We start from the raw sequence: 25382 nt of genomic DNA on the forward strand, positions 1-25382 counted from the left end.
AATGGATGGCTTATTAACATACTGCTTGTCAGGTGTTTTTTGTCAGCCTAAAAATAAAGAATTCCATAAGAGATGTCCATTCAAATATGTAAGGAATCGAGCATGTGTACAGTGAAATATATACAAAACTTTAATTGGTCATACCTCATTATCTACCACATCTCAAATTAATGAAATAATATTCACTAAAAAGTGATGTTCAAGGATAGTTAGTAGAGTACAGTTAGAAATAAGGCTAAGGTAATCCCTTCCATTGTGAATTTACTATCTTTTGCAAATGGGTGATTTGGCAACTTTTGGCACCCGGTCACCCTTAACTCTCCTTTAACTTTAGTGTTTTCACTGAACTCTATTTTTTAGGCCTACAGCTCTAATAGAGGCAAAGGCGGGCATCTGTTTGAATATTCTTGCTGTAGGTCATTCACAGGTTTAGGAACATTATATGGTGAAGTATGGCTGTAATTTCAAAACTATTTTAAGGAGGAATATATTTCAGAATTTAACAGGTTTCACATGAAGTTGGCAAAGCTTTGTTATGTTTGTTTTATCAAGTGGTTTGGTTGATGTGTACATTTTGATCCCAAAATAAATTGTGGCCTGTTTGTAGGTGATGTGACCGTTGAAACCACTAGGGAAAATGCTTTGTCCATTCTGATTTTTAAACCAATTATTACTTGTGGCCTTGTATATGTAAGTGGCGAGTCTTGTAATTGAAGCCGCCGGGGTGAGGACTTCATCCATGTTCCATTTGTTGATGTATTTCGCTTGTGGTTTGCAAACAACAACGAAGGTCTGATTTTCAAGGCCAATTTAATTTTCACCCTGGATATGTGAGTGGCGAGTTTGCAATTGGGCTATCAGAGCGAGGGCTTTGCCCACACAGATCTTGCTGTGTTTTGGGTGATGTTTACAAACATAGGCGTGCCAAATAATTTTTAATTTACCATAAGTTAGTGTGAGAAATGTGTGAGTGTATGTGTGTGTGTTTTTGGGGATAGGTCTAACAGTTTTGCTCATACAGAGTACAAACATGGCTGAAATTGAGATGTTTGGAACCAGTGATGTTTATGACCAATAATATTTGCAAATGTGGGACAGGTGTGAAAACATGCATGCACCGACTCAACACATGGACTGGACTCCATTTGTATGGCTTGCAAATTATCCTGTATTCAAGAACGTTTATAGACATATAGTGCACCAGGGCATTTTTTGGTAAATCAAAAAATGCTCAATGAAATTTTCACCAAAGACAATGCCACCAAATGATGCCAAGAACTACTTTCCTGCAACTAAATTTTCATTTGTTGTTTGAGCAGCAATTTAGTTTTTTTGAAATGGCACTGGATTGAGGATCTCCTATAAAACACTGACCTTGTTGACAAATTGACATCACATTTTACAGGTGAAAGGTTCAACTAAAGGAACTATTTCCCACAGATATGGTTACAGTTAGTCAAGGGGTTGCAAATTATGTAGAGTGCAAATTAGAGTATTTTATGTATAGTGATATAATTAATGTCTAAGGATACATATGTTTGTAAAATCTCCTTTAGACTTTTGTCTCGCGTAATTGAAATTGATTAGTTTGGAATCTAAACTATAAATAAATAAATCTGGGGTGTCTAGCTTAACTTTAGATGTGGGAGTGTGCCATTATAATACAAAGAAGAGCAAAGAAAGTAAGGCTCACTTTTTTCATTCAGTCATCAGTTAAAAATAACTTTGACAGAATCAATAAGTCTGGCATTTGGCTGCCAGCCTTTTGGCTTTGTTACTGCTTGTTTTGTTCCACCATTGTTTTTATACAACATTGTTGTTGGAGCTGCCAGGCCCTGGCCAATATTTTAAATCAAAATTGGAAAACCTATTTTTTTGGTCTCATAATGCAGTCATTGCCAGCGTATTCCCTGGCACAGCAAGGGGACTACCCGGTGTGCATTTGCACTCCTTTTGAAAGAGCAGAATGTCGTTAGTCAAAGAGAAGGTACCCAGTGGCTGAAGTGGGCTGACCCACTACCCAAGGCTGTATGCTGTAGCGGCCGGAAATAAAATGTAAATGACACTATAATATAGAACAATGGGTCTTTAAGTGTTTCCATGTAACATTTAAACATTTACTTTGCACCTGCTAATGGTAGCTCTTAACCTGGTGTGTTTTAAAAAAATATATATTTAATTGTGATTACATGATTCAGAGGTAAAAATGATAAAATGATCAACGAGTTATTTTCTTCCTTATGCCAGTGTGTCACTGGGACCAACCTTCTGCAAATCAGACTTAGTGCTGCTACAACAGGAACAGACCAAGACAAACTAAGATACACCTCATTAGAACCCAGATAAAAGCAGAACCCAGGGTAATTACTAGTGCCTGATATTAATTCAACACTTCCTCCCTTACTTCTATTTCCTAGTGAGACCCTCCGTATGTGTGATGGGTATGCCTAGATGTGGATCCCATGAATCCTTAGGACTGAAGTTGCACCAGAGTGATTAAGACTCAGAAAGCCCGAGACTCTTCAACTGTAGCTTTTGTTCTTACTTCGGAGTTGACATTGACTGGAATGTAGGACTGCGCAGTTCTTATTGAAGCAGGACATCTGAATATGAAACGATTGGTCCCTGTCTGCACTGACAGAGAGAGCCAGAAAAGCCCAAAAAACAGTGAGCTAGATTATTGTAGACTAAAGTAATTTGTGTTAGTTGAGATTAACTTAAGCATTCTACCCTTTATTTTTCTGTTTTTCTCCAACACAAATAAGTCAATGAAAAAGATGTTGACTGAGGAGTAAGGTACATGAATGAAGCACTTTTTTAGCATTACTCTAGAACTTCTAATTTATGTTTAATTAACAGTTTATGATAATGCCATTCGGTGGAAGAAGGACTATGTATATAGGAATTGTCTTTTTAGTCACATGCATTGTGCACTTAATGGCAAGTAGATGGAATCTAGTAATGATACAGGTAATGTTTGCCCCTTGTATATTTAGATCCTGTTTTTATACAATAAAGTGTAGAGTCTTTCAAGGATGTTACAGTTTGATCACAAAAAGTTATGTCACTATACTAAGTCGCAACTCTCACTCATCCTATTTTTTATCGGACAGTTTTAGGTTCTATAGTCAATTAGAAGAGCAAGCATTTAAGGTCGCCCTTGTATAAATCAGACTAAGACGAACACAGAATATATCCCATAAGGAATATTTACAAAATTAAACTGATAGCCAGGTATGAGTGCAAGAAGATCCAAAATGCTCAAAATTCTTTGCTGCCTTACCTTCCTTCGATATTCAGGATCGACAAAAGTTCATCTTCGAAGAAATGGAATGGACAACCAAGATTCTCAATGTCACTGAATCCATTGCATGGGACCTGCTCAATATAACACAATATTAAGCATCACTTAGAGTCAGGTACATTAACACAACTGCCCCAGACTGAAAAAGAATAACAGGTGTACCAGGTTAAGGCCATGAACTTCAAAATTTCAAATATTTGCTAAACCTAAAATGGAACCCCCTAAATTATGTTTTGGTGCACTCTGTTTTATATATACACATGCAGATGTTCTTGAAATGTCATATAATACTTGTCTGATTGAAGGTGCAATGTCTGAGCAGGATAGGTAATTGATACATCTTAACTTAAAGCACACCAAGATGAACAATTGTACACTGATCTAAGGGCAGTACAGTCTCCTAAGCTATACAAGCAGTGAAGATGAGCAGAGCTTCATACAAATGAAATGAAACAGAGAACCCAATTTAACTTAATTAATCCATTTAGTACAGAGAGCACATTCTAGAGTTCCATATTATCCGCAGTAGAAAGAGAAACCTATACCTCCAATATACACACCAGCTCTATCTACCATTACCTTGCTTTGTATTAAAATGCTGTACAACTCAATCAACTGTTGTTTTAAACTGGTAGCAATGTTTCGGATTGGCTAACAGCCAGTGCTAAGAAATGAGTGGTTCAATATTTTTAACAGTATTTGGAGCAAATTTCCAGATAAAGAGACATTTGGAAACTAGAATTAAAATGTTTTATTAGGACTGAAAATGTCATTCTAATTCCTAAAGTGACTAGTTTGACCTGGTATTTTTTAATCTAACCAAGGCATATTCTTCCTATAATCCATTCTTTGTGTAGGAGGGACAGAGTAAGAGACAGTGTGAAAGGAACAGAGAGAGGGAACAGTGTAGGAGAAAGTTGGTCGGGAGCGGTGAAGTGTTCAAACTTTGAAGGGATTGCTTCAAGAATGTATTTGTATTATGGCAATTCATTTCTACAGACCATCAACTCCAAAACTTTTTTGTCTACTTCCAGACAGTCCCCATCAACTAAGGCATTATTTACATCCTTAACCAGTGCTTCATTTTTAATAGTACCATTTACTATAAAGGCATGTGTCCGAGAGTCTATTTCTTAAAATGCAAATGTGGTTGTACTAAAGTTCCTCAATTTGTCCTAAAAGTTATCCTTATTTCCGAGCCATGCACCACCAGATCAGTGGGTGGTCTATCCTCACTGTATGGATTTGGTGTAATTCCTTTTTAGGTCTCGCCTAGCGATGCAGCGCATGCACTGTCGCCTTTGCGAGACCTATTGTTGTCGGTTTGGTGGGCGAAGGGGGACAGGACATAACGCACACGGCTGGCAGCGTTAGCACAAGGACAGGAGATGTGCACGCGCATTCGATTTAGCTTGTGAAGGGGGACAGGAGATGTGCACGCGCCTGGACAGGCGATGTGCATGTGTACGGCTCGCGGAGCACAACGCGCGCATGGTGCGATTTCACTTTCCTGTTGTTCGTGTTTTCCTTTCGAAAACATGAACTGTCTGTTATCGTGACTTCCCAGTTTACCCAGCATGCTGTGATACTAGAAGAAGAAAAAAAAAATCCTTCTCCTGTGTGTCAACAGAGGGGGTGCTGGAAGAAGGCTCAGACTGATCAGGCTATGTGCCCGGCCCCTGGCTCGTCCTCTGCAACAGGCGAGCAATGACTTCATGTTAATCTCTCGTGGAATCCGCTGAGAGCTGCCCGGCGCTCAATGACACCTCAACAATTTTCCGAGGCAAGTGTCTGCAAGCACTTGCGTCCCGGGCTCCAACACGCATAACAGAAATAAAAGAGACAAGTGCGCGCATGCCCTCCTTTCCGCACAGGGGCAACAACACGCTGGGACGTTTGTGGTCCAGACGCTTCCAGTGGAAAATATTCAATTCATCCTGGTGCTGCAGCGACACCCAGAACCCGGGCCTGGAATATCTTAACTAGGCGTGTATTTAGGTCTATGTTTACATGGTGGTCTTCCGTCCATCAGTCTCTGTATGTGACCTCATCCGTCTGTCCATCCTTATACTCATTCCGTGCCAATCTATGTTTATCTAGCCATCAAACAAAACTTTTGTTAAGGGGCATTATGGTTCGTGATTATATTCAAATACCAACCTATGTTATCAAATTGAAAGTCTCTCTAATTTACCAATTACAATTAGCTGCAGAACTATACACACCTCTCAATGCATTAATCATTACCTCACAAGTGACATTACAAATGACATCATTAATAACTACACTCACCAATCACAACATTGATGAAGTTGTACAAGGACGCAGAGTTCTTCTTATTAGCCGACGGCTGCTGCTGCCAAATACCATGGCTGTCTTGATCTACATCATGCCTCTTTCTTCTACCACCTTACACTTATGGTCTCTTTATCTCTCTCTTGCAGGATCTTTTTCATCACTGCCTTCGGTGACAGTCTTTCAACAAACATTGAAAATGCAATCGGTCTCGCCTTTTATTAAGTTAAAGCCATTTGCTTTGCTAATGGTATTGTATAGCAAAGCAAATGGCTTTAACGTAATAAAAGGCGAGACATATTGCATTTTGAATGCTTGTTAATTAACCTAAGAGTCCAGTGTCACTGGACAGAGAGCGCAAACCACACAGCAAATTAATGCATCAAAGCCTTTCCTACAAACACCCCCATTAAAAAAAAGTTGCTAGTCACTCAGACTTAATGCATTGCCCTGCAGGATGTCGGGGCTCTGCAGCATACTGATCTGACTAAGATCTACGTGGACAGCAATCTTTAGAGTTAACAGAGCAAGCTGAATCTTAATCCAGGCAAATCTTCTGAGTTAATTATTGGTTGGTCAAAGCATAAACCATCTTAACACACCTACAGAACTAGTCAACTAAAGACTAAGCAATTTAGAGAGGGTTTTCGTCTAAATACTTTACAGGTTCCATCTGCCATTTTCCATTATGGATCTATAATTACATATTACGAGTATTATGTTCTAACGTGTTGCCTTAGTGTGATACAGACATTCCAAATTAACTACAGAGAAGACTTGACATAGCCCAGATTGTATCTGCTATTTGACAATCAGCTGCTTTTAGATCGTGTCATCTGGTGTGCGCAAAATAAAATCAATGTTTAATGTACAGATAAAATGTATGATTTAGTGTTTGGTTACAACTCTTTGGTCTGCCACTGTGGTTAAGTTAACACATGTGCCATTGCAGTCATATAAAATATACAAATTTAATTGTCCTGCCATGTTGGCAGATGTTTGTCCAGCAGAGTGGCTGTTCTATACCCTGGTATAAGTCACACTGCCCAGGAAACGCTCAACCAATGTTTGTCACTGATGATGGAATGTCAGCCACCAATGTGGTCACTGTGAAAGCACTTCCAAAGTGTGGGTACTTCATCAGTGCCTATATATCGACTCTCTCCAAAATGCCAGGGGACCACGGTAAACTAGAACTTACATGGTATGTCAATCGCCTGGCAAATAATTTAAACAGGGAGTAGTCGCAATAGTTCTGGCAAGGCAAGGAGCCATACCTATTACTACCACAAGAAACGCATTTGGTGGTCAATAAGTGTGAGCTCCTGAGTAGGGGGTAGCTACAAGGGTCTAGCCCACTCTGGCTTTTTTATATCATGTTATCAAGGAGTGTGGATACTGGTTTGCAGATCCTTACTGGCTGAGGTCACATGCATATGGCTTGAGCCAGTATGTTCCTTTGCTGCTATACTAGGAGAATGGAATGGAGAGAGAATATTGGCAGCGTCAATCTATTTCCCATGAGCATCAAAACCTTGATGATGGAGATAATAGGGAGATAGCTTATACAGGCCCCAGCGCGTTGGAGATTCTAGGGGGTGACCTCAAATCTCACGATGCACACACAGCTTAACAGATACTCCCTGACCCACATGGGTAGGTAAGACAAACAACTGCTTCAATTCACTAGAGCACGAGGGCTGGTGGACCTCCGAAGAGCTGTCCATTGAGGGAATGGAAATATTCATGTTACCAGGCTCCTCCACTTTTGCTCCAGACTATTTGTTAATGTCGGTAGTGCACAAGTCGAGATTCAGGGATACCCAGATCCTGCTGAGAGGGATTTTGGACCATTTGTCCCTAACAACTAGTCTGGTAACAAACATGCCCTGGAGGAGGCAACCTGGAGACTGGACGCCTAGAAACTTCGCATATGTAAAGCTAAAAGGCAACTGACCACAACCACAGAACAATACTTCACAGAAAATACAGGGTTAGTTCCCTCATCCATGACACTGTGGGAAGTCTATAAGGTGGTTGCTAGTGGACACTTATTTGCCGAATCCACTGGGATACATAAACTCAAACCAATGCATGACATCAAACAGTGGGACATGAAGTGGGAAGCTGAATATGGACAGGACCAAAGGTGGGAATTTTGTATACAATACCCATTGGCAGAGACAAATACAGACAGCTCTCTGAAGATGATGCAAGGGCTCAATTTCTAGCTTGCCAACACAAACTATATGTATTTGGCAATAAAGAAGGTAAACTCTTGGCATGGCAGGCACATGGAGCAGGAAAGAGGTGAGTGTAGGGCATTCGTACTACCTAGGGGACTCTAGCCCACACTGCCACATACACTGCGGAGACCTTTGCGGGCTAACTAGGCAATCTATAATGCACCAGGGGTGAGTGGTCCACTGAGCATATGACACAATTGGTGGAAGACATGTCACTCCCTACAATTTCAACGTGAGAAAAGGAATGAACCATCAAACAACTTAAAAGTGGAAGAACTCCCAACTCCAATGGCCTGTCGCCTGAATTTTCCAAATGCGTCGGGCAGCATTTTTGTTAACCTCTCACACAGACGTTCTACGAGGACCCCTGGGAGGATCTCCGTAACACCAATATTGTCCTCATACACAAAGCTGGGAAACCAGTGGAGGACTGCGCAGCCTATAGTCTTATCTACACTGAGACGAAAATCCTGGCCAAAATATTGGCCCCCTGACTTTATGAAGTTGTCGACAAACTCATAGCTTTGGACTAGTAGAGGATTCATGGCCATAGACTGGCATGGCTCAATCTGCACTACCTACCCAGTGTCTTACACAAATCCTCAGAGGTATGGGAGCATGCGGTGCTACTCTCTGTAGATGCTGAAAAGCCTATTTCCTTAAATGGCCTTTCATTCATAGAATCGGATTTGCTTTATAAAGATCACATCGCTAGAGTAAGGGTTAATGGGACACTTTTGAGGATCTTCCACTTGGGACGAGACAGGGTTGTCTTCTTTCCCCTCTGTTTGCATTAGCACTCGAGACACTGACATATAGGATCTGCTACTACGCACAAATACAGGGGGTTAAAATGGGAAAAAGATTGGGAAGATGTCATTTCCCTCTTCGCCGATGATATCCTTCTTTATCTGGCAGACTCCAAGTGATCTATTTTTATAATACTTGACATTCTCCATATATTCGGGACATACTCTGGGGTGTGTATTAATTGGCAAAAATCTGTGTGTTGTCCCCTTACAGACAGGAAGCCATCCGAGGCCTGGGACTGTCCGATACAATGGGCACATTCTGGGTTACGGTACCCTGGTACATACGTTACCAGAGATATATAAAGAAATGTATGCTAAAGAACCTGGGCAGAATGCTCAATGAATACTGGGCAATCAAGCACTGGAGGAAATTCCAGTTGTCGATACTAGAATGGGCAGCGCTCTATAAAATGATAACTCTACCAAAATGTCTGTATGTGTTGCAAAACACACTATTTGAGGTGCAAGGGGGCTTTTTCGCAGGGGTGGGGACAGTTACCAGGTCTCTCCTGTGAGATGTGGGGCCGCATACAATAGCACTCAAAATACTTACACGTAGCCCTCATGAAGGAGGTATAGCACTCCCAAATCTGCGGTTTTACTACTAGGCATCCCAACTGATTGTGGTAAGCAATTGGGTGTTCGAACAGGAGCCTTGAGTAATGGCAGACAGGAGGACAGTTGAGCCAAGGGGTTACCCAAAGGTGGCCCTGTATGGGGAACGTAACACAATCTGGAGGAACTCCCATACAAACATGGTGGTCAAGATCTGGCACTGGGCAATGACAGCCACAGGTTGAGGGGGAAAATTTACACTAAAGATGCCCCTGTGGGTCTTACTGGCTCTCCGCGAGGGAGGAAACTAGAGGGCATTTGTGGGTGGGTTATGATTGGCATCTACAAACTGGGAGATATAAGGGGCCAACTGGGTCTGCTGTCGTTCAGGGATATGCAATCCCAATATGACCTGGTGGATGCCCAATACATTACATTTATACAGCTATAACACTCACTAGATGGGTGCAGACTGAACCAGACTAGTGTGGCTGAGAAGTCCTCTCTTGAATACAGGGTGTTGATGGCCCCCACGCATTATCACAGGTCTACTGCACTCTCCTTAACAACTGTGAGCGGCCCAAAACTCAGATCAGAGAATGGTGCTTAAGGAGCTGCAATCTTCCAGGAACACCGCTTCATTCCGTATGTGCGTCATGCCTGTGGCTCCTACCATACTGGGACACTATATCTTATAAAGTGAGGGTTCGCATAAACCTAGAGAGAAAACTGGACACCCGGGTGGTACTACTGGGACCATGGGGTGAACAAATGATACCTACATACATTACAATACTATAATATAGCCTTATTGGAGGCCAAGAGGGAAATAATAAGACTATGGGAGAGTGGGGGGGGGGGGGGGGGTCAGATACACTGCATACAGTGATGGAACGGTCCTCCAACATGGACATGTAGGCGATGGCGGGAGGACAAAGGACCCTGCTGCAGCGCATCAAGATTTGGGGACTGTGGCAGGAGGCTCGCGCACAAGCCAGAAAAGACTGTGGAACAATACTACACCAGCTGACGCTCTGGGATGGCGAGAACGTGGGCTTTCCCGGCTGGGCCCTCCCTCCTCTAAGAATATTCTTGATAATATGAACTGTATCTTATTTGTCGAGCTGCAACCATGAGTTTTTGTTATGCAATTCTGAATAAAAAGAATTAAATACATTTTTTTTTTAAAAGACGTGGACTATATATGAAAAAAGTATACTTCCAGGTATCCACAGGTGAAGAAAGATGGTGATGGGAGCATTGGTTTCAATAGAAGAATGGTTGATGGGTAGGTGTTCGGAGCAGATCATGGCCTGCATCTTCTAGAGTGGTAGCAACATAAGGTTTTGTAAATTAAGATGGTAACCAATGTAGAGGATCAAACACACAAAAGGTGGTGGGAGGAATGCTTACAATAAGTCTATCCATAAGCAATCACTCTTAGTAGCATATGCAAATCAATCTTAACCATGCACCAATAGCAACAGACCTGCCCAAATTGCCAGACACGAGACTCCCTTAAAAAAAACAAGCAACACAAATTTGGTTCCGCAATGAATGCTGCTCATCAGTCTGGTGTAGCTTGGTTTCAGTGGCACAAATTGCAACGGACCCAAGTTTGGACATACCCTTGCCACTTAGAGTGTTACATCAAACACACAAAAGGTGATGGGGGTAATGCAACAAATCTTAAAGTGTGTGGCTAAAGTATAATGCTTTCAGTCTATTTTGATACAGGAACAGTGTACATCAAAGCTTGATAAGCTATTTAGTGAAATCAAGAGGAGATTAAAAAGATGTGGAATGACTATGAATAAGTAACAAATCAACAGCTGATCGATGCCGAAAAGGCTTTTGATAGGGTGCACTGGCCCTTTTCCAGCTCGTGCTAGCCAACGCAGGGCTGGGAGCCTGCTTTCGGAGTTGGATATGGTGCAGCCATAATGGGTGCACGGCCAAAGTGCGGGTTAATGGGCCGACATCACATTAATTCAACATAGCGTGTTGTACGCAACAAGGATGTCCCCCATCCCCACCCCTATTCAACTTTTGTATGGAACCCCTAGCTGAGAGGATCAGTAGGAACCCTCTAATCACTGGAATTACCATCGGCCACCAGGAACATAAAACTGCACCCTACGCGGACGATGTCATGATCGCCCTCAAGCAACCCCGCACATCTATACCGTCCCACCTGCAGGAACTTGAAGCATTTGGTAAAGTCTCTGGCTTCAAAGTCAACATAAAGAAGTCACAGGTCCTCAAACTCACCATCCCTCAGAGTGATAGACACCAGTAAGATCTCCTCTGGACCCTCCCATGGGCGACCCGAGGGGTACCGCATCGGGGCTTGCAAATAGACTCCACAGTAGAGAAAAGGCAGAGCGCAACTACGCCTCTCTCTTGGCTAATACTCGCTCCGATTTACAATTCTGGGAAGGCAGCCCCCAACTCCTAGCTGGGCAGAATAGCTGCAATTAAGATGACTCCTATTCTAAAGATACTATATGTTATGCAGACCCTCCCCCACCCATACTGGGGAAATGGCAACACTTGATTGAGAACTACATATGGAAGGGCAAAGGAGCTTTCTTGGCCAAGAAACGTGCTTACTTCATGGTAGGGGAGGGAGGACTAGGAATTCCTCACTTAAGTCATTATAATCAGGCAGCTCCTTTGACATATCCGGTGGAATGGATAGGGACTGTACAGAAAAGCACTGGTGTTTTATTGAGCAGGCGACCACAGGTATCCACATTTGGAAAATCCCATGGTTACCACGTAAGCACCATCCTCCAGGGGTCTACATCTCTCCCGTAGTGAGGGCTAAGATTGGGACCAGGGATAGAGTTACGTTGATGACAAAACTTTCCACCCACATTTTGCCGCAAACCCTCATCATGGGGAACCCTGACTTACACCCCGCAATGCGGGGAGTGACATATCTTCCTTGGCAGGTAGATAATTAGAAGAGTGAGGGGGACTTCTTTTACCACCAAGGCTTGATAGACTTCTTACAACACCGCTCTAACTACGGACTGCCACACAGGGAATATTGGCATTATGTTGCCATTCGATACCGGGTGATCCAACCCCATATTCGCCCATATGCTAGCAGGCCTCTCACTCCTTTTAAAAAGTGGTTCCTCACCCCACACACAGACAAGGGCCTTCTTTTCAACATTTATGCTTTCCTAAACACTCCCCCGACCAATGTCAAATCCCCGGCTCAGTTACGTTGGGAATTAAAATGTGAACAACCGTTTACCCCAAAAGAGTGGGTAGATATCCTATAGAAGGTCTGCACTTCCGTCTATAGCGCTTCTGGAAAACAGACCTTACTTGAGCTAGCACACTACTGGTACTACACCCCAGCTCGAATAGCTAAGAGGAAAAGACATGTAAATGATGGCTGTTGGCAGAATTATGGGCATCCGGGCACGCTGACCCATATTCTATGGCATTGCCTTATACTGGAGAGTTAATGGTCAGACATTCGAGCAGACATTAATGCAATGTATAAGATTGATATACCCAGGTAGCCTAGCTATATTTTACTGGGGTTCCTGAATGCTTTGACATACCCCCTCTGCTCTGAAGAGGGGAGGGCCATCATGCTCGCCTTGTGTGCAGCCAAACCAGTCCTTTTTCCAAGTAGGACACAGACAACGCACCCACGCACATGGACTGTCTGCACAAATTTTGGGGGGGTACCTGAGCTGCTGTTGAACACAAGCTGCCTCAATTTAATAAGACGTGGGGCCCCTGCATAAAATTCTTGGCGAGAGACTTCAGGGAACTGTCCTGTCTGGCCTATCTGCTGATTCTTCAACTTACACATTCTGCAAACGATGCTAAGTGAGCTGCTGAGATTGAAATATGGACCATTGTGTATATCTCCCCAGACCAATGGTGAAGTCTTCAGGACTTCCACCCGCACCTGGACATTACTCCCTTACCCTCTACTCTACCTCCCGCCCCTTTCTGTGGACATTAGCACCTTTCTCCCTTCCCCTCTCCCGGTTTGCCTCCCTACGTTATAGTACGCCCCATCAGCCTATGAATGTAGGTGGGGTGAAGGTTCTGCATTGTTTATCTTTCTGAAAAACAATAAAATAGATTTAAACCTAAAATTAGAAGCGAGGTATACACTGGAACGTCCGCCTTAAGTATGGAAGACTGTCTGTCTGAGGTACCTTGACAGACTGCACAATGTGAGAGGAGCCGTCAGTCACTAGACTCTAAATAGAGCGGGTATACTGCAGGTTTGACAGATAGGGTACTTCACCACTTTTGTGAGGCGTGCCTTGTCTGCCAAATTCTAAATAAGGCCCTTTGCCATCAATAACATGGTGATCACTCTTTATTTCTATTATGCATGTTTGCCACACTTTGTGCACTGCACTGTCACCTCACTCACCAACATAGCACCAAACAAGTTATATGAAATGTGAAAAAAGGAAAGCAGGATGTTTTTTAAATATAAAGAAAATTTATGAGGTAGAAGAATAATATTATGGATGGTAAACTCAGTCCTGTTTTTCCACAATCTTCTCAAAATAATTTACAGAATGATGTTAAGTACTTTGAGTTTAGATTTGTGAATGTGGATGCCCTTTTCTTTTAAAGGAGTATGGATGAATCAGTAGTGTAGGTAATCCCCACCAAATAATATTCCAACTTCCTAGATGTAGGAATCCGTGTGTTTTCCATGTCTAAAGAAAGAATAGCCAACAGCATTAAGCACAGGTGTGCCATTTTAAAGTAGAAGCACAATTTAAAGCATGGTTGGTGAGAATAGAAGTAGTTCCATTTATACCAGTTATATTTGACAAGTGTTCTTATACTTAAAATAGGTCTGGTGCTGTTAGACAAAAACAGAGAAAATGGTAACCTCGAGACCTCCTTACGTGCTCCGAGAAGAAGCGTTTAGAGAAGGATGCCACAATCTTCTGAGCTTCTAAACCAGCAGCTTTCCTTGCCTTGTATTCCTCCAACCAATCCACATTGTCTGCTTGAGTGTAGTACTTCTGAAGCAATGGCCACCTGCACAAAAAGGAAGATGATTTAGGGACACGTCTGGAAGAATAAGATCAGTTAAAGGTGAAATTAAGCAGAAGATATATGATACTGTCACCTTCTTATGATCAGGTCTCACTCCTAGAGGCATTTCAAACTTTGTAGGTGCACAATGTGTTGCCAAGAGGTAACGTCATTCTGAAGTGATAATTTGTAAGATTTCAAAGGTCACAAGAAATGGAGGCATTTCCAAAAACTCCCAAAGAACTTACGAACGTTCTGCTGCATTTAAAGAGGAACTCTGATTAACCATAAGGCTGTCGGCTACAAGTGCTTCTTTAGACTCTTCTCTCAACAACCCTGTGGAAACTAGAAAATACTCAGAAGTTGGAATGACAAGTGCTCGCTATTTAAAAACATCTGAATATAGAGGGGAAACCACTCATCCTCTCCTCCTCCAACCAATTAAATTAATAATAAACATATTTCACCCATCGGTTTCAGCTTTGGGCAGAAACCAATACTATAATCATAAAATGCTGGGCTCGGGGGAGTCATCGATGGAGGGGAATGTAAATGTTGGACAGCCTATATAACCAAGAATACCACAGTAAGTAACTTGTCAACTTTTTCAGCTCTTTAGACTAGATTGCCAAACAAGACATCATGAAACTAGTACTGCAAGACAACCCGAGAGGCCAACTGATGACTAAAGAGACTGCTCTGTTGGAGCAGTGCTTTCCAAAAAAGCATGCTTTGTGATCTACACAGCTCACTTCCACATCTTCAAAACTGAAGTATTTTTAAGGCTACGTAAACTGCCATTAATCTGGTGGTGAGGAACAAAGGAAGTAAGTGACATCTTCTAGTTAATACTGAAACACATAATAAACATACAAGATGAATGAATTTCCACTGAGAGCATAAGTCTTCATTTTTTATTTCAAAATGATTAAAGTATAGGATTCTTACCCTTCAAAGTCCTCACCTCTAGGCTGATTAATCATGCAAGTCGTTTATTCAAGACCCTACTTTTTAAAGATACGCTAAAAGAAATTCCCATGTTTGGTTTTCCCTTTTCCTTCAAAAGTAACAGCCTTTGCAATGTGTGTCAGCTTCATCCAAGTCAATACTCGTTAAAATCCCTCTCTTCAATTGTGAAGTACTATAATCCAAAGCTGCCCTGACTGACTATAACCACTTATGTTATAACTGAATCTTGCACATCAATTTCACTGATTTCTCGCAAGCATCTCCCTGATCTGTTCATGTTCTTTTAAACCAAGATCTTGTTTCCAGAGTCCAGCCTTGTTCAGTTCTTGTTGTGATCCCGTTAGGATTTTGCCCATAAGCTTATCCTGCCTCTTCATCACTCTTGTACAGGGTGGAGGACATGAACCAAATACTTCATACATGTTCTCTCACTTTCATCAAACCATCATCACTCCGTGGACTGAAACTTGGTCATACAGCACCACTAGGAAAGTTCTGCATATCTCACATGCCACACCGCTAGGCGCATTAGTAACTCAGTCACATTCTCGCTCAGCCAACTCTTACAAACATATATGTTGTTAGCTCCCCACTAATTACTGTAGCAGCCAGTCAGTCAGCCAGGAGATACCAATGATGACTGGCACTTTTGAAAAGTTTTTGTTAAAATGAAAGACTTGCATGGACGGTTAGCCATGTCCAGGACTACTGGCACATTTCCCCTACTCCCTCTGGTACCCGATGGCTTGCATAGCTCAATTCCTTTACATCTATTTCAAGATAGGATAGATGGACAGCAAGGATGGTCGAGGTGTCATCAGGAAAGATGTGGTGCCAAAGAACTTCAAGTGCAAGAGTCAATGTAGTAAAGAGGTTTGCTGTCTCGTGTGAGGTTCCAGATACAAATGTGGAAAAAAGGCATCTCACAGAGGTTTATGGAAGTTACTCTGTTGTAGGGATATTTGTGGCCACATAACCACACCATACGATTTTTAGATACTAATGTTACCAAACTATAGCCTCATGAGCTTTTTCACGGGAGGGGAGGAGCTACAGGGAGGCATTGCTAGGGTGAGAGAGCTGCTTTGATAACTGTGCGACTACAAGCGCTCCTCCTCTCCAGTGAAAAAGCTCATGGGGCTATAGTTTGGTAACATTAGTAACTAAAAATCGTATGATCATACCAAATAGGTATTGTATCAGTGCATGTGTTTCTATAGGCACTAAAATCTGCAAGATTTTTTTTTGTAATAATTTTTTTTATTATTAAACCAAGAGATCCGCATGTACAATTTTCACCTGTAAACATTTCAGTACAGTTATTTCAATACATTTAGCGATATTCGGCTACACCACCACATTCATTATTATTACCTATCATCCTCCGAGTCATTGTCCTCCACAGGGGGTGTACATATCTCTCCTCTATACATATTCCACTTCCCCCATATTCTAAAATCTGCAAGATTGAGCAGGCAAAAACAAGAGGTTGTTTTCTAACATAGAGTGGTACAGGAATCACTTTTTGGTCCTGAAGAGAAGTCAGAGGGATGGCTTCGAAACATGTAGACTAGGGAGATAGTAGTCCATTGTAGCATGCATACATCTACTCCCCGTTTTTAATAATACCAGCTATAAGGAGTATTAAAATGTAGTTTCCACACAGCCAGGTATTTTTTATTCCCACTACATTCACTCAGACCCTTCCACTCTCACATAGCATCACTTCACTAATAAGTGCTCCCTCCTCGCCGTCGGTCATAGCAAGCCCCGTCCTGCAGCGGGCGGGAAGAACCCGATGATGAAGCGTGCCACCAAGGGACCTTTTGGTGGATGAGGGTTATTTTAACAAAACAGTATGTTTTTCCTATACCGACTTAGGAAAACTGACCAGCTTTCTCAAATACTGAAGGTAGAAGGATAGTAACATTTATGTAGTAAAAGGTTGGACTTTGTTTGGTTTCTCATAATTTACAGCGGAGGGTAAGTCCACTACCTATTAAATCTCTTCACTCCTTTTCTTGTTTTTAACTGTTTGTGAGTGGTATCATACATGAGGAGACAGTACTGTGCAGTGCATGCATGCACTGGGTGTATGTGTGCCTGTGGATGGTACAAGACATACAGTGACATGAGTTCTATTTTGGGAGACCCAGGATTGCATGGTGAAACATGGAGTAGATGTAGAGAGATCGCCCCCAGATAAATGTGTGGATCGCTGCATTCCTGTAAGCTGGGTGGGACACACACTGGGAAGGACCATACCTCCCATGCATACTTCAGAGGTCTCTTTGATACAGGGAGAGGTCTCTTTGATACAGGGAGAGGTCACAAGGCAGGGGCTGGGGCCCATCTCTGGAAGGAGATGGGGCTGATACGAGAATCATAAAGAGGAGGGCTGAGAGCCCTGGGCCAACTTCTTGATGAAAGTATCACTGTGGCTGACATCCAGGTGTGAACTCTAGTCACTCCCATGACCTGTGTTGTGGGTCTGTCAGATTTGAAGACAGTCCTTTGTGACAGACTACTTTTCAAGAAGAAGAGAGAACAGAGAAATAGATACTTCAAATGAAGCAGAACCCCAACATAAAACTTCAAAGACTCAGACCATAAATCAAATTTGGTGTCTGGAAATGGATTATAAGAAGGAGAGGTTGAGACCCCAAAAAATGGTCATCTGCCAGGAAGCCAGATGGGCTGTGTGAGGAGAGTAAACTCTGAAAGACTTCTGCCTGCTATCAGGACTGGGGACCAATGCCTGTTAGCTAGCCTGCTGGGTGAGGAGACATCACCCAGGGAATACAAGACCACCTGCACTGGACCTGGAACACCTGTGTCTGCCTGCTTGCCCAGACCAGTGTGTCCTGTGACAAAAAGGAGAGCGTTGAAGGGACCAAGGAACAGTGGTGAGACCTGTCAAGTGCCTGTGCAGTGAAGTTCCAGTAAGCCCGTATGCCAGGAGGGGCTGCCATGGTAAAGACTGCTGTGTTGTAATCGCCAAAGCCTTATGTGGTAGCTGTGCAGCAACACTGCATGCCAGGAACGGCCGCCGAAGAAATATTTGTATCATGTTGATTGGGCCGGAGCCCATAGACTGCGAGCGGTGGTAACCTGTAGGTCAGCTGCAGCAACGAGGACTGGAACTCGTAAGACCCCGTCGTGCAAGTAAGAACATCATGGAAGCATTGCCATCCAAGTTTGGGAATCGAGGACCAGATCGTTGGAATCACCCCCTTCCATCTGGAGCATGGAAGAGGGTGATTCCGGCGCTCCAGTCCTCGATCTGGAGCATGGAGACACTAAACATGTAGGAGGAGTGCAGGAAACCTCCCGTCGCTGCAGGAGCTGGAGTGTGAGAGAGAGCCAGCCAAGTCCAGCGCCAAGTCCGCATGCAACCGACTTACCGGATTCAGACCTGAGTCACTGAAAGCAGACAGGCACACTCCAGGATTCTGCACACTTCAATCCTACTGGTGCGGATAAGACTTGTTTAGGGTCTATAGGTCCTGGAGGAACTCAGTACGGATAGTGCTACGCTGCTAGGGCACTTAAGACTTGAATTTTAAACTCATAGTGGATTTTTGAGAAACTGACTCCTAGTAGGGAATTTGTTCGATGTTGCCAACAATGAATGAGGAATAACCAATAAAGCTAAGGGGATGAGGGAGTGGGATAGGGAATTGCCATTGAAACAATAGAGCCCCAGCCTCAAGAGGAATTGTTTTATTGTTTGTGAATGTTGTATTTTTGCTTTGTATGGTTAGTGGTAGAAATAAAATACTTCTCTTTTTACATAAAAGTATTTGGCTGGACATTGATTTATTGCTGCTGTGGCACGCATTTTAAGTTGTGAGCCTGTGTTCACTAATCTGTAACCATACCTCCCACCTGAGTGAGCCTTGGACCGTTCGCCCACGATTACCACTGACAGTCAAGTGCAGACGGGGTGCTTGGCCCGGTTGCTCAGAATCCATAGCAGGCCAGACCTGGGGACATCTGGAGTAAAAGCCCTCTCCACCCACGTTTGGGCCTAGTAGCCCCTGTGTGCACCTCTGAAAGTTGTTCCGACACCGGCCTGATGAAATTGTGTGATCCTAGGCAAATATATTTCATCAAGACTTCTTTTTCTTCATTATCAAATTTAAGTGAGCCTCAAATACAAGCATTCAGGAGGTGCACTATACACAAACCTCCTGGTTTTTGTTTAATAGAATGTACTGTTGCTCTGTCCGCAATCAAAATCTACACCACATATATAGGTTATGCATGATATCCAGCTTGGCTCTTAGTTCACTAATGGCATTGTCAAGGGGGCTGGGGGAGAATGCTTTTAAGTTAATGCTTAAAAACGATCAATTAACAAATACTTCTCAATACAGCGATTTCATCCAAATTAATGAAGAGCATAGACTTGTTAAAAAAAATACACTTTTTTGAATTTTGAAGCAACTTCATCACATTTTAACTGGATGTTTCTTGCATAACTTGTATGCCTAATATCTGTATTGTCTCTGCTCGCAAACCGGCTTTTAGAGCACAACCAGAGACCCTTGGCTCGGATTGTCCTATTAATTTATTGGCTCGCCCCTCTCTGTTAAACTTTCCTATGTCTCTCATCAGTTCTTGCCACTGCTATCCCCATCTTCTTCCCGTTACGTGCATGTGCTCCCACACTCCTTCACACATATACCACGTCCGTTGCTTGCTTCAAGCTCTTCTTTAATAATAAGCCCCAGCACTAACTGCACTTCGTACCAAGGAACTCGCTCCAGCACATACATCTCTGTTCGCTCTTGCATTGTTGTCGACTCCTTTCTCCCGTTACGTATAAACTGCCCTCTAATGCAGGTTAACTGCCCACATTACCCTGGCCTCATTTCTCTCTAGGTCATCTTTTTGAGAATTTATGTTCAAATCCTAAACACTTTGCGCCCCAGTACCTCCTCCGAAACTGCTGCCTCCACACCTTTCCTCGGGCCCCGCAAAGATCCCGCAACCTTCGGCAGCTCCGAGCTGCGCGGCAGATGTCTGCGGCAGTAAGTCCTGGGGAGCAGAGGATGCGTTCCAACAGCTCTCCGGGCAGTGCGCTCAAGTGCGGACCCTCAGCTCCACCGTACTCGTCGCTCGGACTCTCCAGCCCGGCACTCGGCTCCCCGGTTGTCGCCATCTTTAGTGTGTACAAAAGTGACAGCTCCGAGACCCGCCCACTGCTCGCTGCGGAGCCATAGACATAGAAGAGAGACACTGCCTTGAAGACAAAACCTGATTATAGTAAAAGAAGAAAGACAATACCCGAGTATAGAGAGTGGAAATCGAGGCATTAACTGCCTAGTAAAGTACATGAAATCGCTGCTCGCACAAGTCCAAGTCGTCGCTAAATGATACCAGGTACTAAATTGGAGGATATTGATGAACAAACATTAGGGAAACCTATAGCTTTGTCTTTTTGGGTCTATATGTTTTGTGTAAAGTTGCCCTGGATATACCACACGTGTCTCGGCCCCAGCCACCAACAAGATACACGCAGACACTTAGATGCTGGGATGGGCCTGAAGTCTCGAGGGACCTCAGCCCGTTTATTTAAGCTCTCTGGCCAGGCCAGAGAGTGATATGTGGTGTTGCGGTCTAGTACGCGGCGCGCACGACGTGCGACGTCACCGGACTTCCGGCGGCGGGCATCTTGGACTCGGACTAGCGCGCCGATTCAAAGGGAATCGGAGCTCCGTACCGGCGCTCCTGCTGGCAATTGTAAATTCGAAATAAAGACCCTTCTACACCACCACCACCACGACTACTATCTTCTGTGGGGGTACCACTTGTGAGAAAAGGGCAACATTACAATGGCGACGAGGAGGTGAAACGGCCCAGCGCTGCCTCCAGGGTGAGTGCCACGTGGTGAGCATGCTGTCTACACCCACGGTCACCACCCCAAACCGGCAGTAGCGCGGCAGTGTCACGGAGAGCGGCAGAGGGCACGCATCAGGACGGAAGGGCCCCGACAGAGCCTGGTTTAGGACGGCAGCAGCCCGGCGGTAAGAGACAGCGCCAGGGAGAGTGCACGTGGCCAGGCAACTCCACGCATCGTGGCGGGGGTCACAGGAAGACGCGCGGGAAGCGGAAAATCCGACCAAGACGACGACCCAAGCGAAGGGAGCTCCAGCGGCACCAGTGCGTCGAGAGGTTCGAGCCCAAGGACACGGCGGACGAAGGCTGGGAGTAAGATGAGTACCACATCGACCGGGTTGCCGAACCCAGTACCCTTCCTAACGAAGGCGGGGGTTCCGGAGATGCCGTGGGAGGACTGGAAGCGGTATTTCTTGAACTACCTGTTCGCTTAAGAGGAGGAAGGCGGCGAAGAGTTCTCGAGCACGCGCAGGAACAGGATACTCTTACACCATCTGGGCCCGGCAGGTCAGAGAGTGTACGACGATCTGGTGAAGGTAGTGCGGCCCACAGGAGACGATGATGTGTTTCAGCACGCGATCGACGATATGGATGCCCATTACCGCCCGACTGTGTGTACAGCCGTCGACAGGTACAACTTCTACCACAGAGCGCAGCATAAAGGGGAAACGATCGACCAGTACGTGGCGGCGTTATAGAAGCTGGCCCTAACGTGCAAATTTGGGACCTTCCAGGAAGAGTTGATCAGGGACCAAATAGTAATGCATGCGGCGAACACGTCCATCCAAGACAAGCTGTGGGCCAATGGCGACGAACCCCTTAAGACAGTGGTGGCCATGGTAAAGAAAGCCGAATTGTCCAAGAGGTGTGCAGAGGTGGCGAAGAAAGACCGTCTCCCGGAACAAGCGGTGTGCAGGATAGAGGAACGGAAGAGCCGCGAGGGCCAAGCGGCGGCAGAACAACACAACACGCGACCATACAGGAAGTCCACGACCAAGGGCGCGAAACAGCAAGTACAGGGACAGGGGAGCACCAACACGTGCTACAGATGCGGCAGCAATAGACACGCCGCCAACGACAAAGGGTGCCCAGCGTTCCGGGCCAAATGCACGTATGGGCCATTACGAAAGGGTATGCCGAAGGAAAGCGCCGAGGCAGCAAGTGAAGTACGTGGCACAGGAGACGGGCAAGGAGGAAGAAGCGGAAAGCCAGGAGGACGAAGAAGAGATCCTGATGATAGAAGATCAGATATTGGGGATTGACGGGGCGGTCGACAAGAAACCCAGATGCGACATGAACATCGGGGGAGTGAGAGTCACAATGGTCGCAGACTCGGGTTCCCCCTACACAATCATAAGAAGGAAGATATGGGAGGAGGACTTCGAACCGGTTACAACACACCAACTGCGTCCCACAGACATCCATCCTGTGACATTCACCGGGGAACCCATACCGATGGTCGGGTATTGCCCCCTAACCTTCGAGTTCAAGGGTAGAACGTGCGAAGGGAAACTATACGTGGCAGAAAAAGGGCCATCAGTATTAGGATGGAGGGATCAAGGAAAGCTTGGGATAAAATTGAACCCGGGAGGTCGTGTTCAAGTACTCATGATGGAGGAAGACCCTGGAGTGGGAGCAAGGCAGTGGAAGGAGGAGTTTCCCAAAGTCTTCAGAGATGATATAGGGAAGTTAACCAAATTCACGCACCGAATAAACCTGAAGGAAGGAGCCCAACCGGTGTCACACAAAGCGTGGAACATTCCGTTCCGCACCAGAGAGGCAGTACAAGAGGAACTGCGGAGGTTGGAGGACAACGGGATCATTGAAGCCATCGACAATGCGGAATGGTTGGCCCCCTTAGTTGTGGCACAGAAGCCGAACGGGAAGGTGAGGTTGTGTGTGGACCTCAGGGAGCTCAACAAAAACATCGTAGTGGACAAGTTCCTTCTTCCCCGCATCAACGAGATGCTGGCCAAGACCAAGGGCGCCAAGTGGTTCTCCACGGTAGATTTAACGTCCGCATACCACCAGATCGCACTCCACAAATCGTGCAACCATCTCACATCGTTCATAACGCCGTTTGGGTGCTACAAATTCTTACGGATGCCGTTCGGGCTGGCCTCTGCTGCAGCAGTGTTCCAAAAATTGATGTACCGCCTGTTCAACAAGATGGAGGGAATCCAGTACTTCCAGGACGACATCTTGGTGAGGGGAGCCTCCAGGGAAGAACATGACCGGAAGCTAGCGGACGTACTGGCAGTACTCAAGCATAATGGTCTCACAGCCCAGTGGGACAAGTGCAGGTTCGGAATGGAGAGTGTCACGTACCTGGGGCATGAAATCAGCCAGGACGGCATTAAACCCAAAGCGTCAAATGTGGCGGCTATCAGGAACGCACCCACACCATCAAACAAGGAGGAGGTACGGACGTTCTTAGGGATGGCTGAATTCTACAGCAAGTTCGTATCCCACTTCGCGTCAAAGACACACCACCTGAGGTCGATCCTGAAGGACAAGACGGCGTTTGCATGGAAGGAAGAACAACAGCAGGAATTCGAGAGGATGAAGGAAGAAATATGCAGTGCGGTACCCATTCAAGGATTCGACCCAACGGCTCCCACGATCCTGACCACAGACGCGAGCGACCAAGGTCTAGGCGCAGTACTAACTCAACAGTCCGCACAAGGAGCGGCGGCCACGATCAGCTTCGCATCCCGCACGTTGGCAGACAATGAACGCAAATTCAGTGTGATTGAAAAAGAGATGCTGGCCGTGGTGTGGGCGGTGGAGAGGTTCCGACAGTTCCTGTGGGGAGGAAGATTCCTTTTGCGAACAGATCACAAACCCCTGGTAAAAGTCCTCACGTCCAACGGCCATGAGCACGCAACACCGAGGATCGCCAAAATGACGCTACGACTCCTCGACTACGTGTACGACGTGGAGTACATACCCGGTACCAGGAACAGAGTAGCAGACTACCTAAGCAGGGCAGCAGCGAAGGAATCTGCAGAGACACAAGACACAGAAAAGTGGGCAGAGTACGCAGTGGCGTTCATGGGTGATCACGAGAAAGCCATCAGCAGGCAAGAGTGGGAAGAAGAGTATGAGGCTGACGAGAAGGTGAAGGCAGTCAAAACGTATGTGACGCAAGGGTGGCCGGAGAAGAGGCTACTCGGAGAAGAACTCAAACAGTACTGGGAAATCAGAGAAGAACTGTCGTTGGGAGACGACCCATGTTTCCTGTTCCGGGGTAACAAGGTAGTGCCTCCGATGGCGTTGAGACCTAGAGTGGTGGCCTTGGCCCACGAAGGGCATTTGGGAATCGTGAAAACGAAGGGAAGAGTGAAGGAGGACTACTGGTGGCCAGGGTTGGACCTCGCGGTGGAACGACACGTCAGGGCGTGCGAACAGTGCAGCAATGCAGACAAGACCCAAAGGATGCTGCGTCCACCACTGGGACGTTTTGAGTGTCCGGAAAACCCGTGGGAAGAAATCTCAATAGACGTCCTAGGCCCCATACAGGACGCCAGTGGTAACCAGAAGTACCTCACCGTGGTCGTGGACAGGTACTCGAAGTGGCCAGAAATCCATGTGGATGAGAACGCGGAGACAGACACCATCTTAGGATTCCTCACGGACATATTCATCAGGGAAGGAATCCCCAAGGGAATCCTAAGCGACAACGGCCCGCAGTTCACGTCGACCAAATGGGAGGCCTTCATGGACAGAAATTGGATAACGGTCAGACGTACACCCGTCTACCACCCCGCGGGGAATGGAGCAGTGGAGAGATTCATTAGAGTAATAATGGGGTCGGTGCAAGCTGCTATCGGACAAGGGGCAAGCTGGGAGAAGGAACTTAAGCGTTTGCTATGGGCTTACAGGATAACTCCCTCTTCCACAGGCTACAGCCCGTTCCGAATACTGAGAGGAAGAGAACCGTTCACCCGAGACAACGTGGCATGGAAGAGGCTCACCGTGCAGAGTCATTGGTCACCGGCAGTGGTGCGCAAGAACTTGGAGAAGGCGCAAGTCGTGTACACGAACTACTATGACTCAAGGCACAACACCAAGGAAGTCGCACTGGAAAAAGGGGAGTGGGTTAGGGTGAAGCTCCCAACACCCGGGAGAAAAGGGGACAGCAAATTCACGCCACCATTCCAAGTAGTGGAACCCTACTCCACATCGGCCTTACTGAGCGATGGGAAGATATGGGCCCAAGATCGCATGGCAAGATGTACCAGGGCAGAGGAA

General features: G+C 45.3%; 1 protein-coding gene across 1 annotated transcript in view; it reads right to left on the minus strand.

Moving 5' to 3' along the window:
* The window catches only part of FBXO21 (F-box protein 21), a 177034-nt gene extending 156629 nt beyond the window's left edge, over positions 1-20405 (minus strand). The window contains exons 1-3 of the mRNA XM_085632767.1: positions 20165-20405; positions 14123-14258; positions 3284-3378 (exon numbers count right to left, since the gene is read on the minus strand). Of these exons, the coding sequence (XP_085488893.1) occupies positions 3284-3378; positions 14123-14258; positions 20165-20391 (458 nt within the window). The 5' untranslated portion in view covers positions 20392-20405. The remainder of the gene's footprint in view (positions 1-3283; positions 3379-14122; positions 14259-20164) is intronic.
* Between the last annotated feature and the right edge of the window lie 4977 nt (positions 20406-25382).

Source organism: Triturus cristatus, chromosome 11, assembly GCF_964204655.1.
Source record: "Triturus cristatus chromosome 11, aTriCri1.1, whole genome shotgun sequence".
In the NCBI taxonomy this organism is placed as follows: Eukaryota; Metazoa; Chordata; class Amphibia; order Caudata; family Salamandridae; genus Triturus; species Triturus cristatus.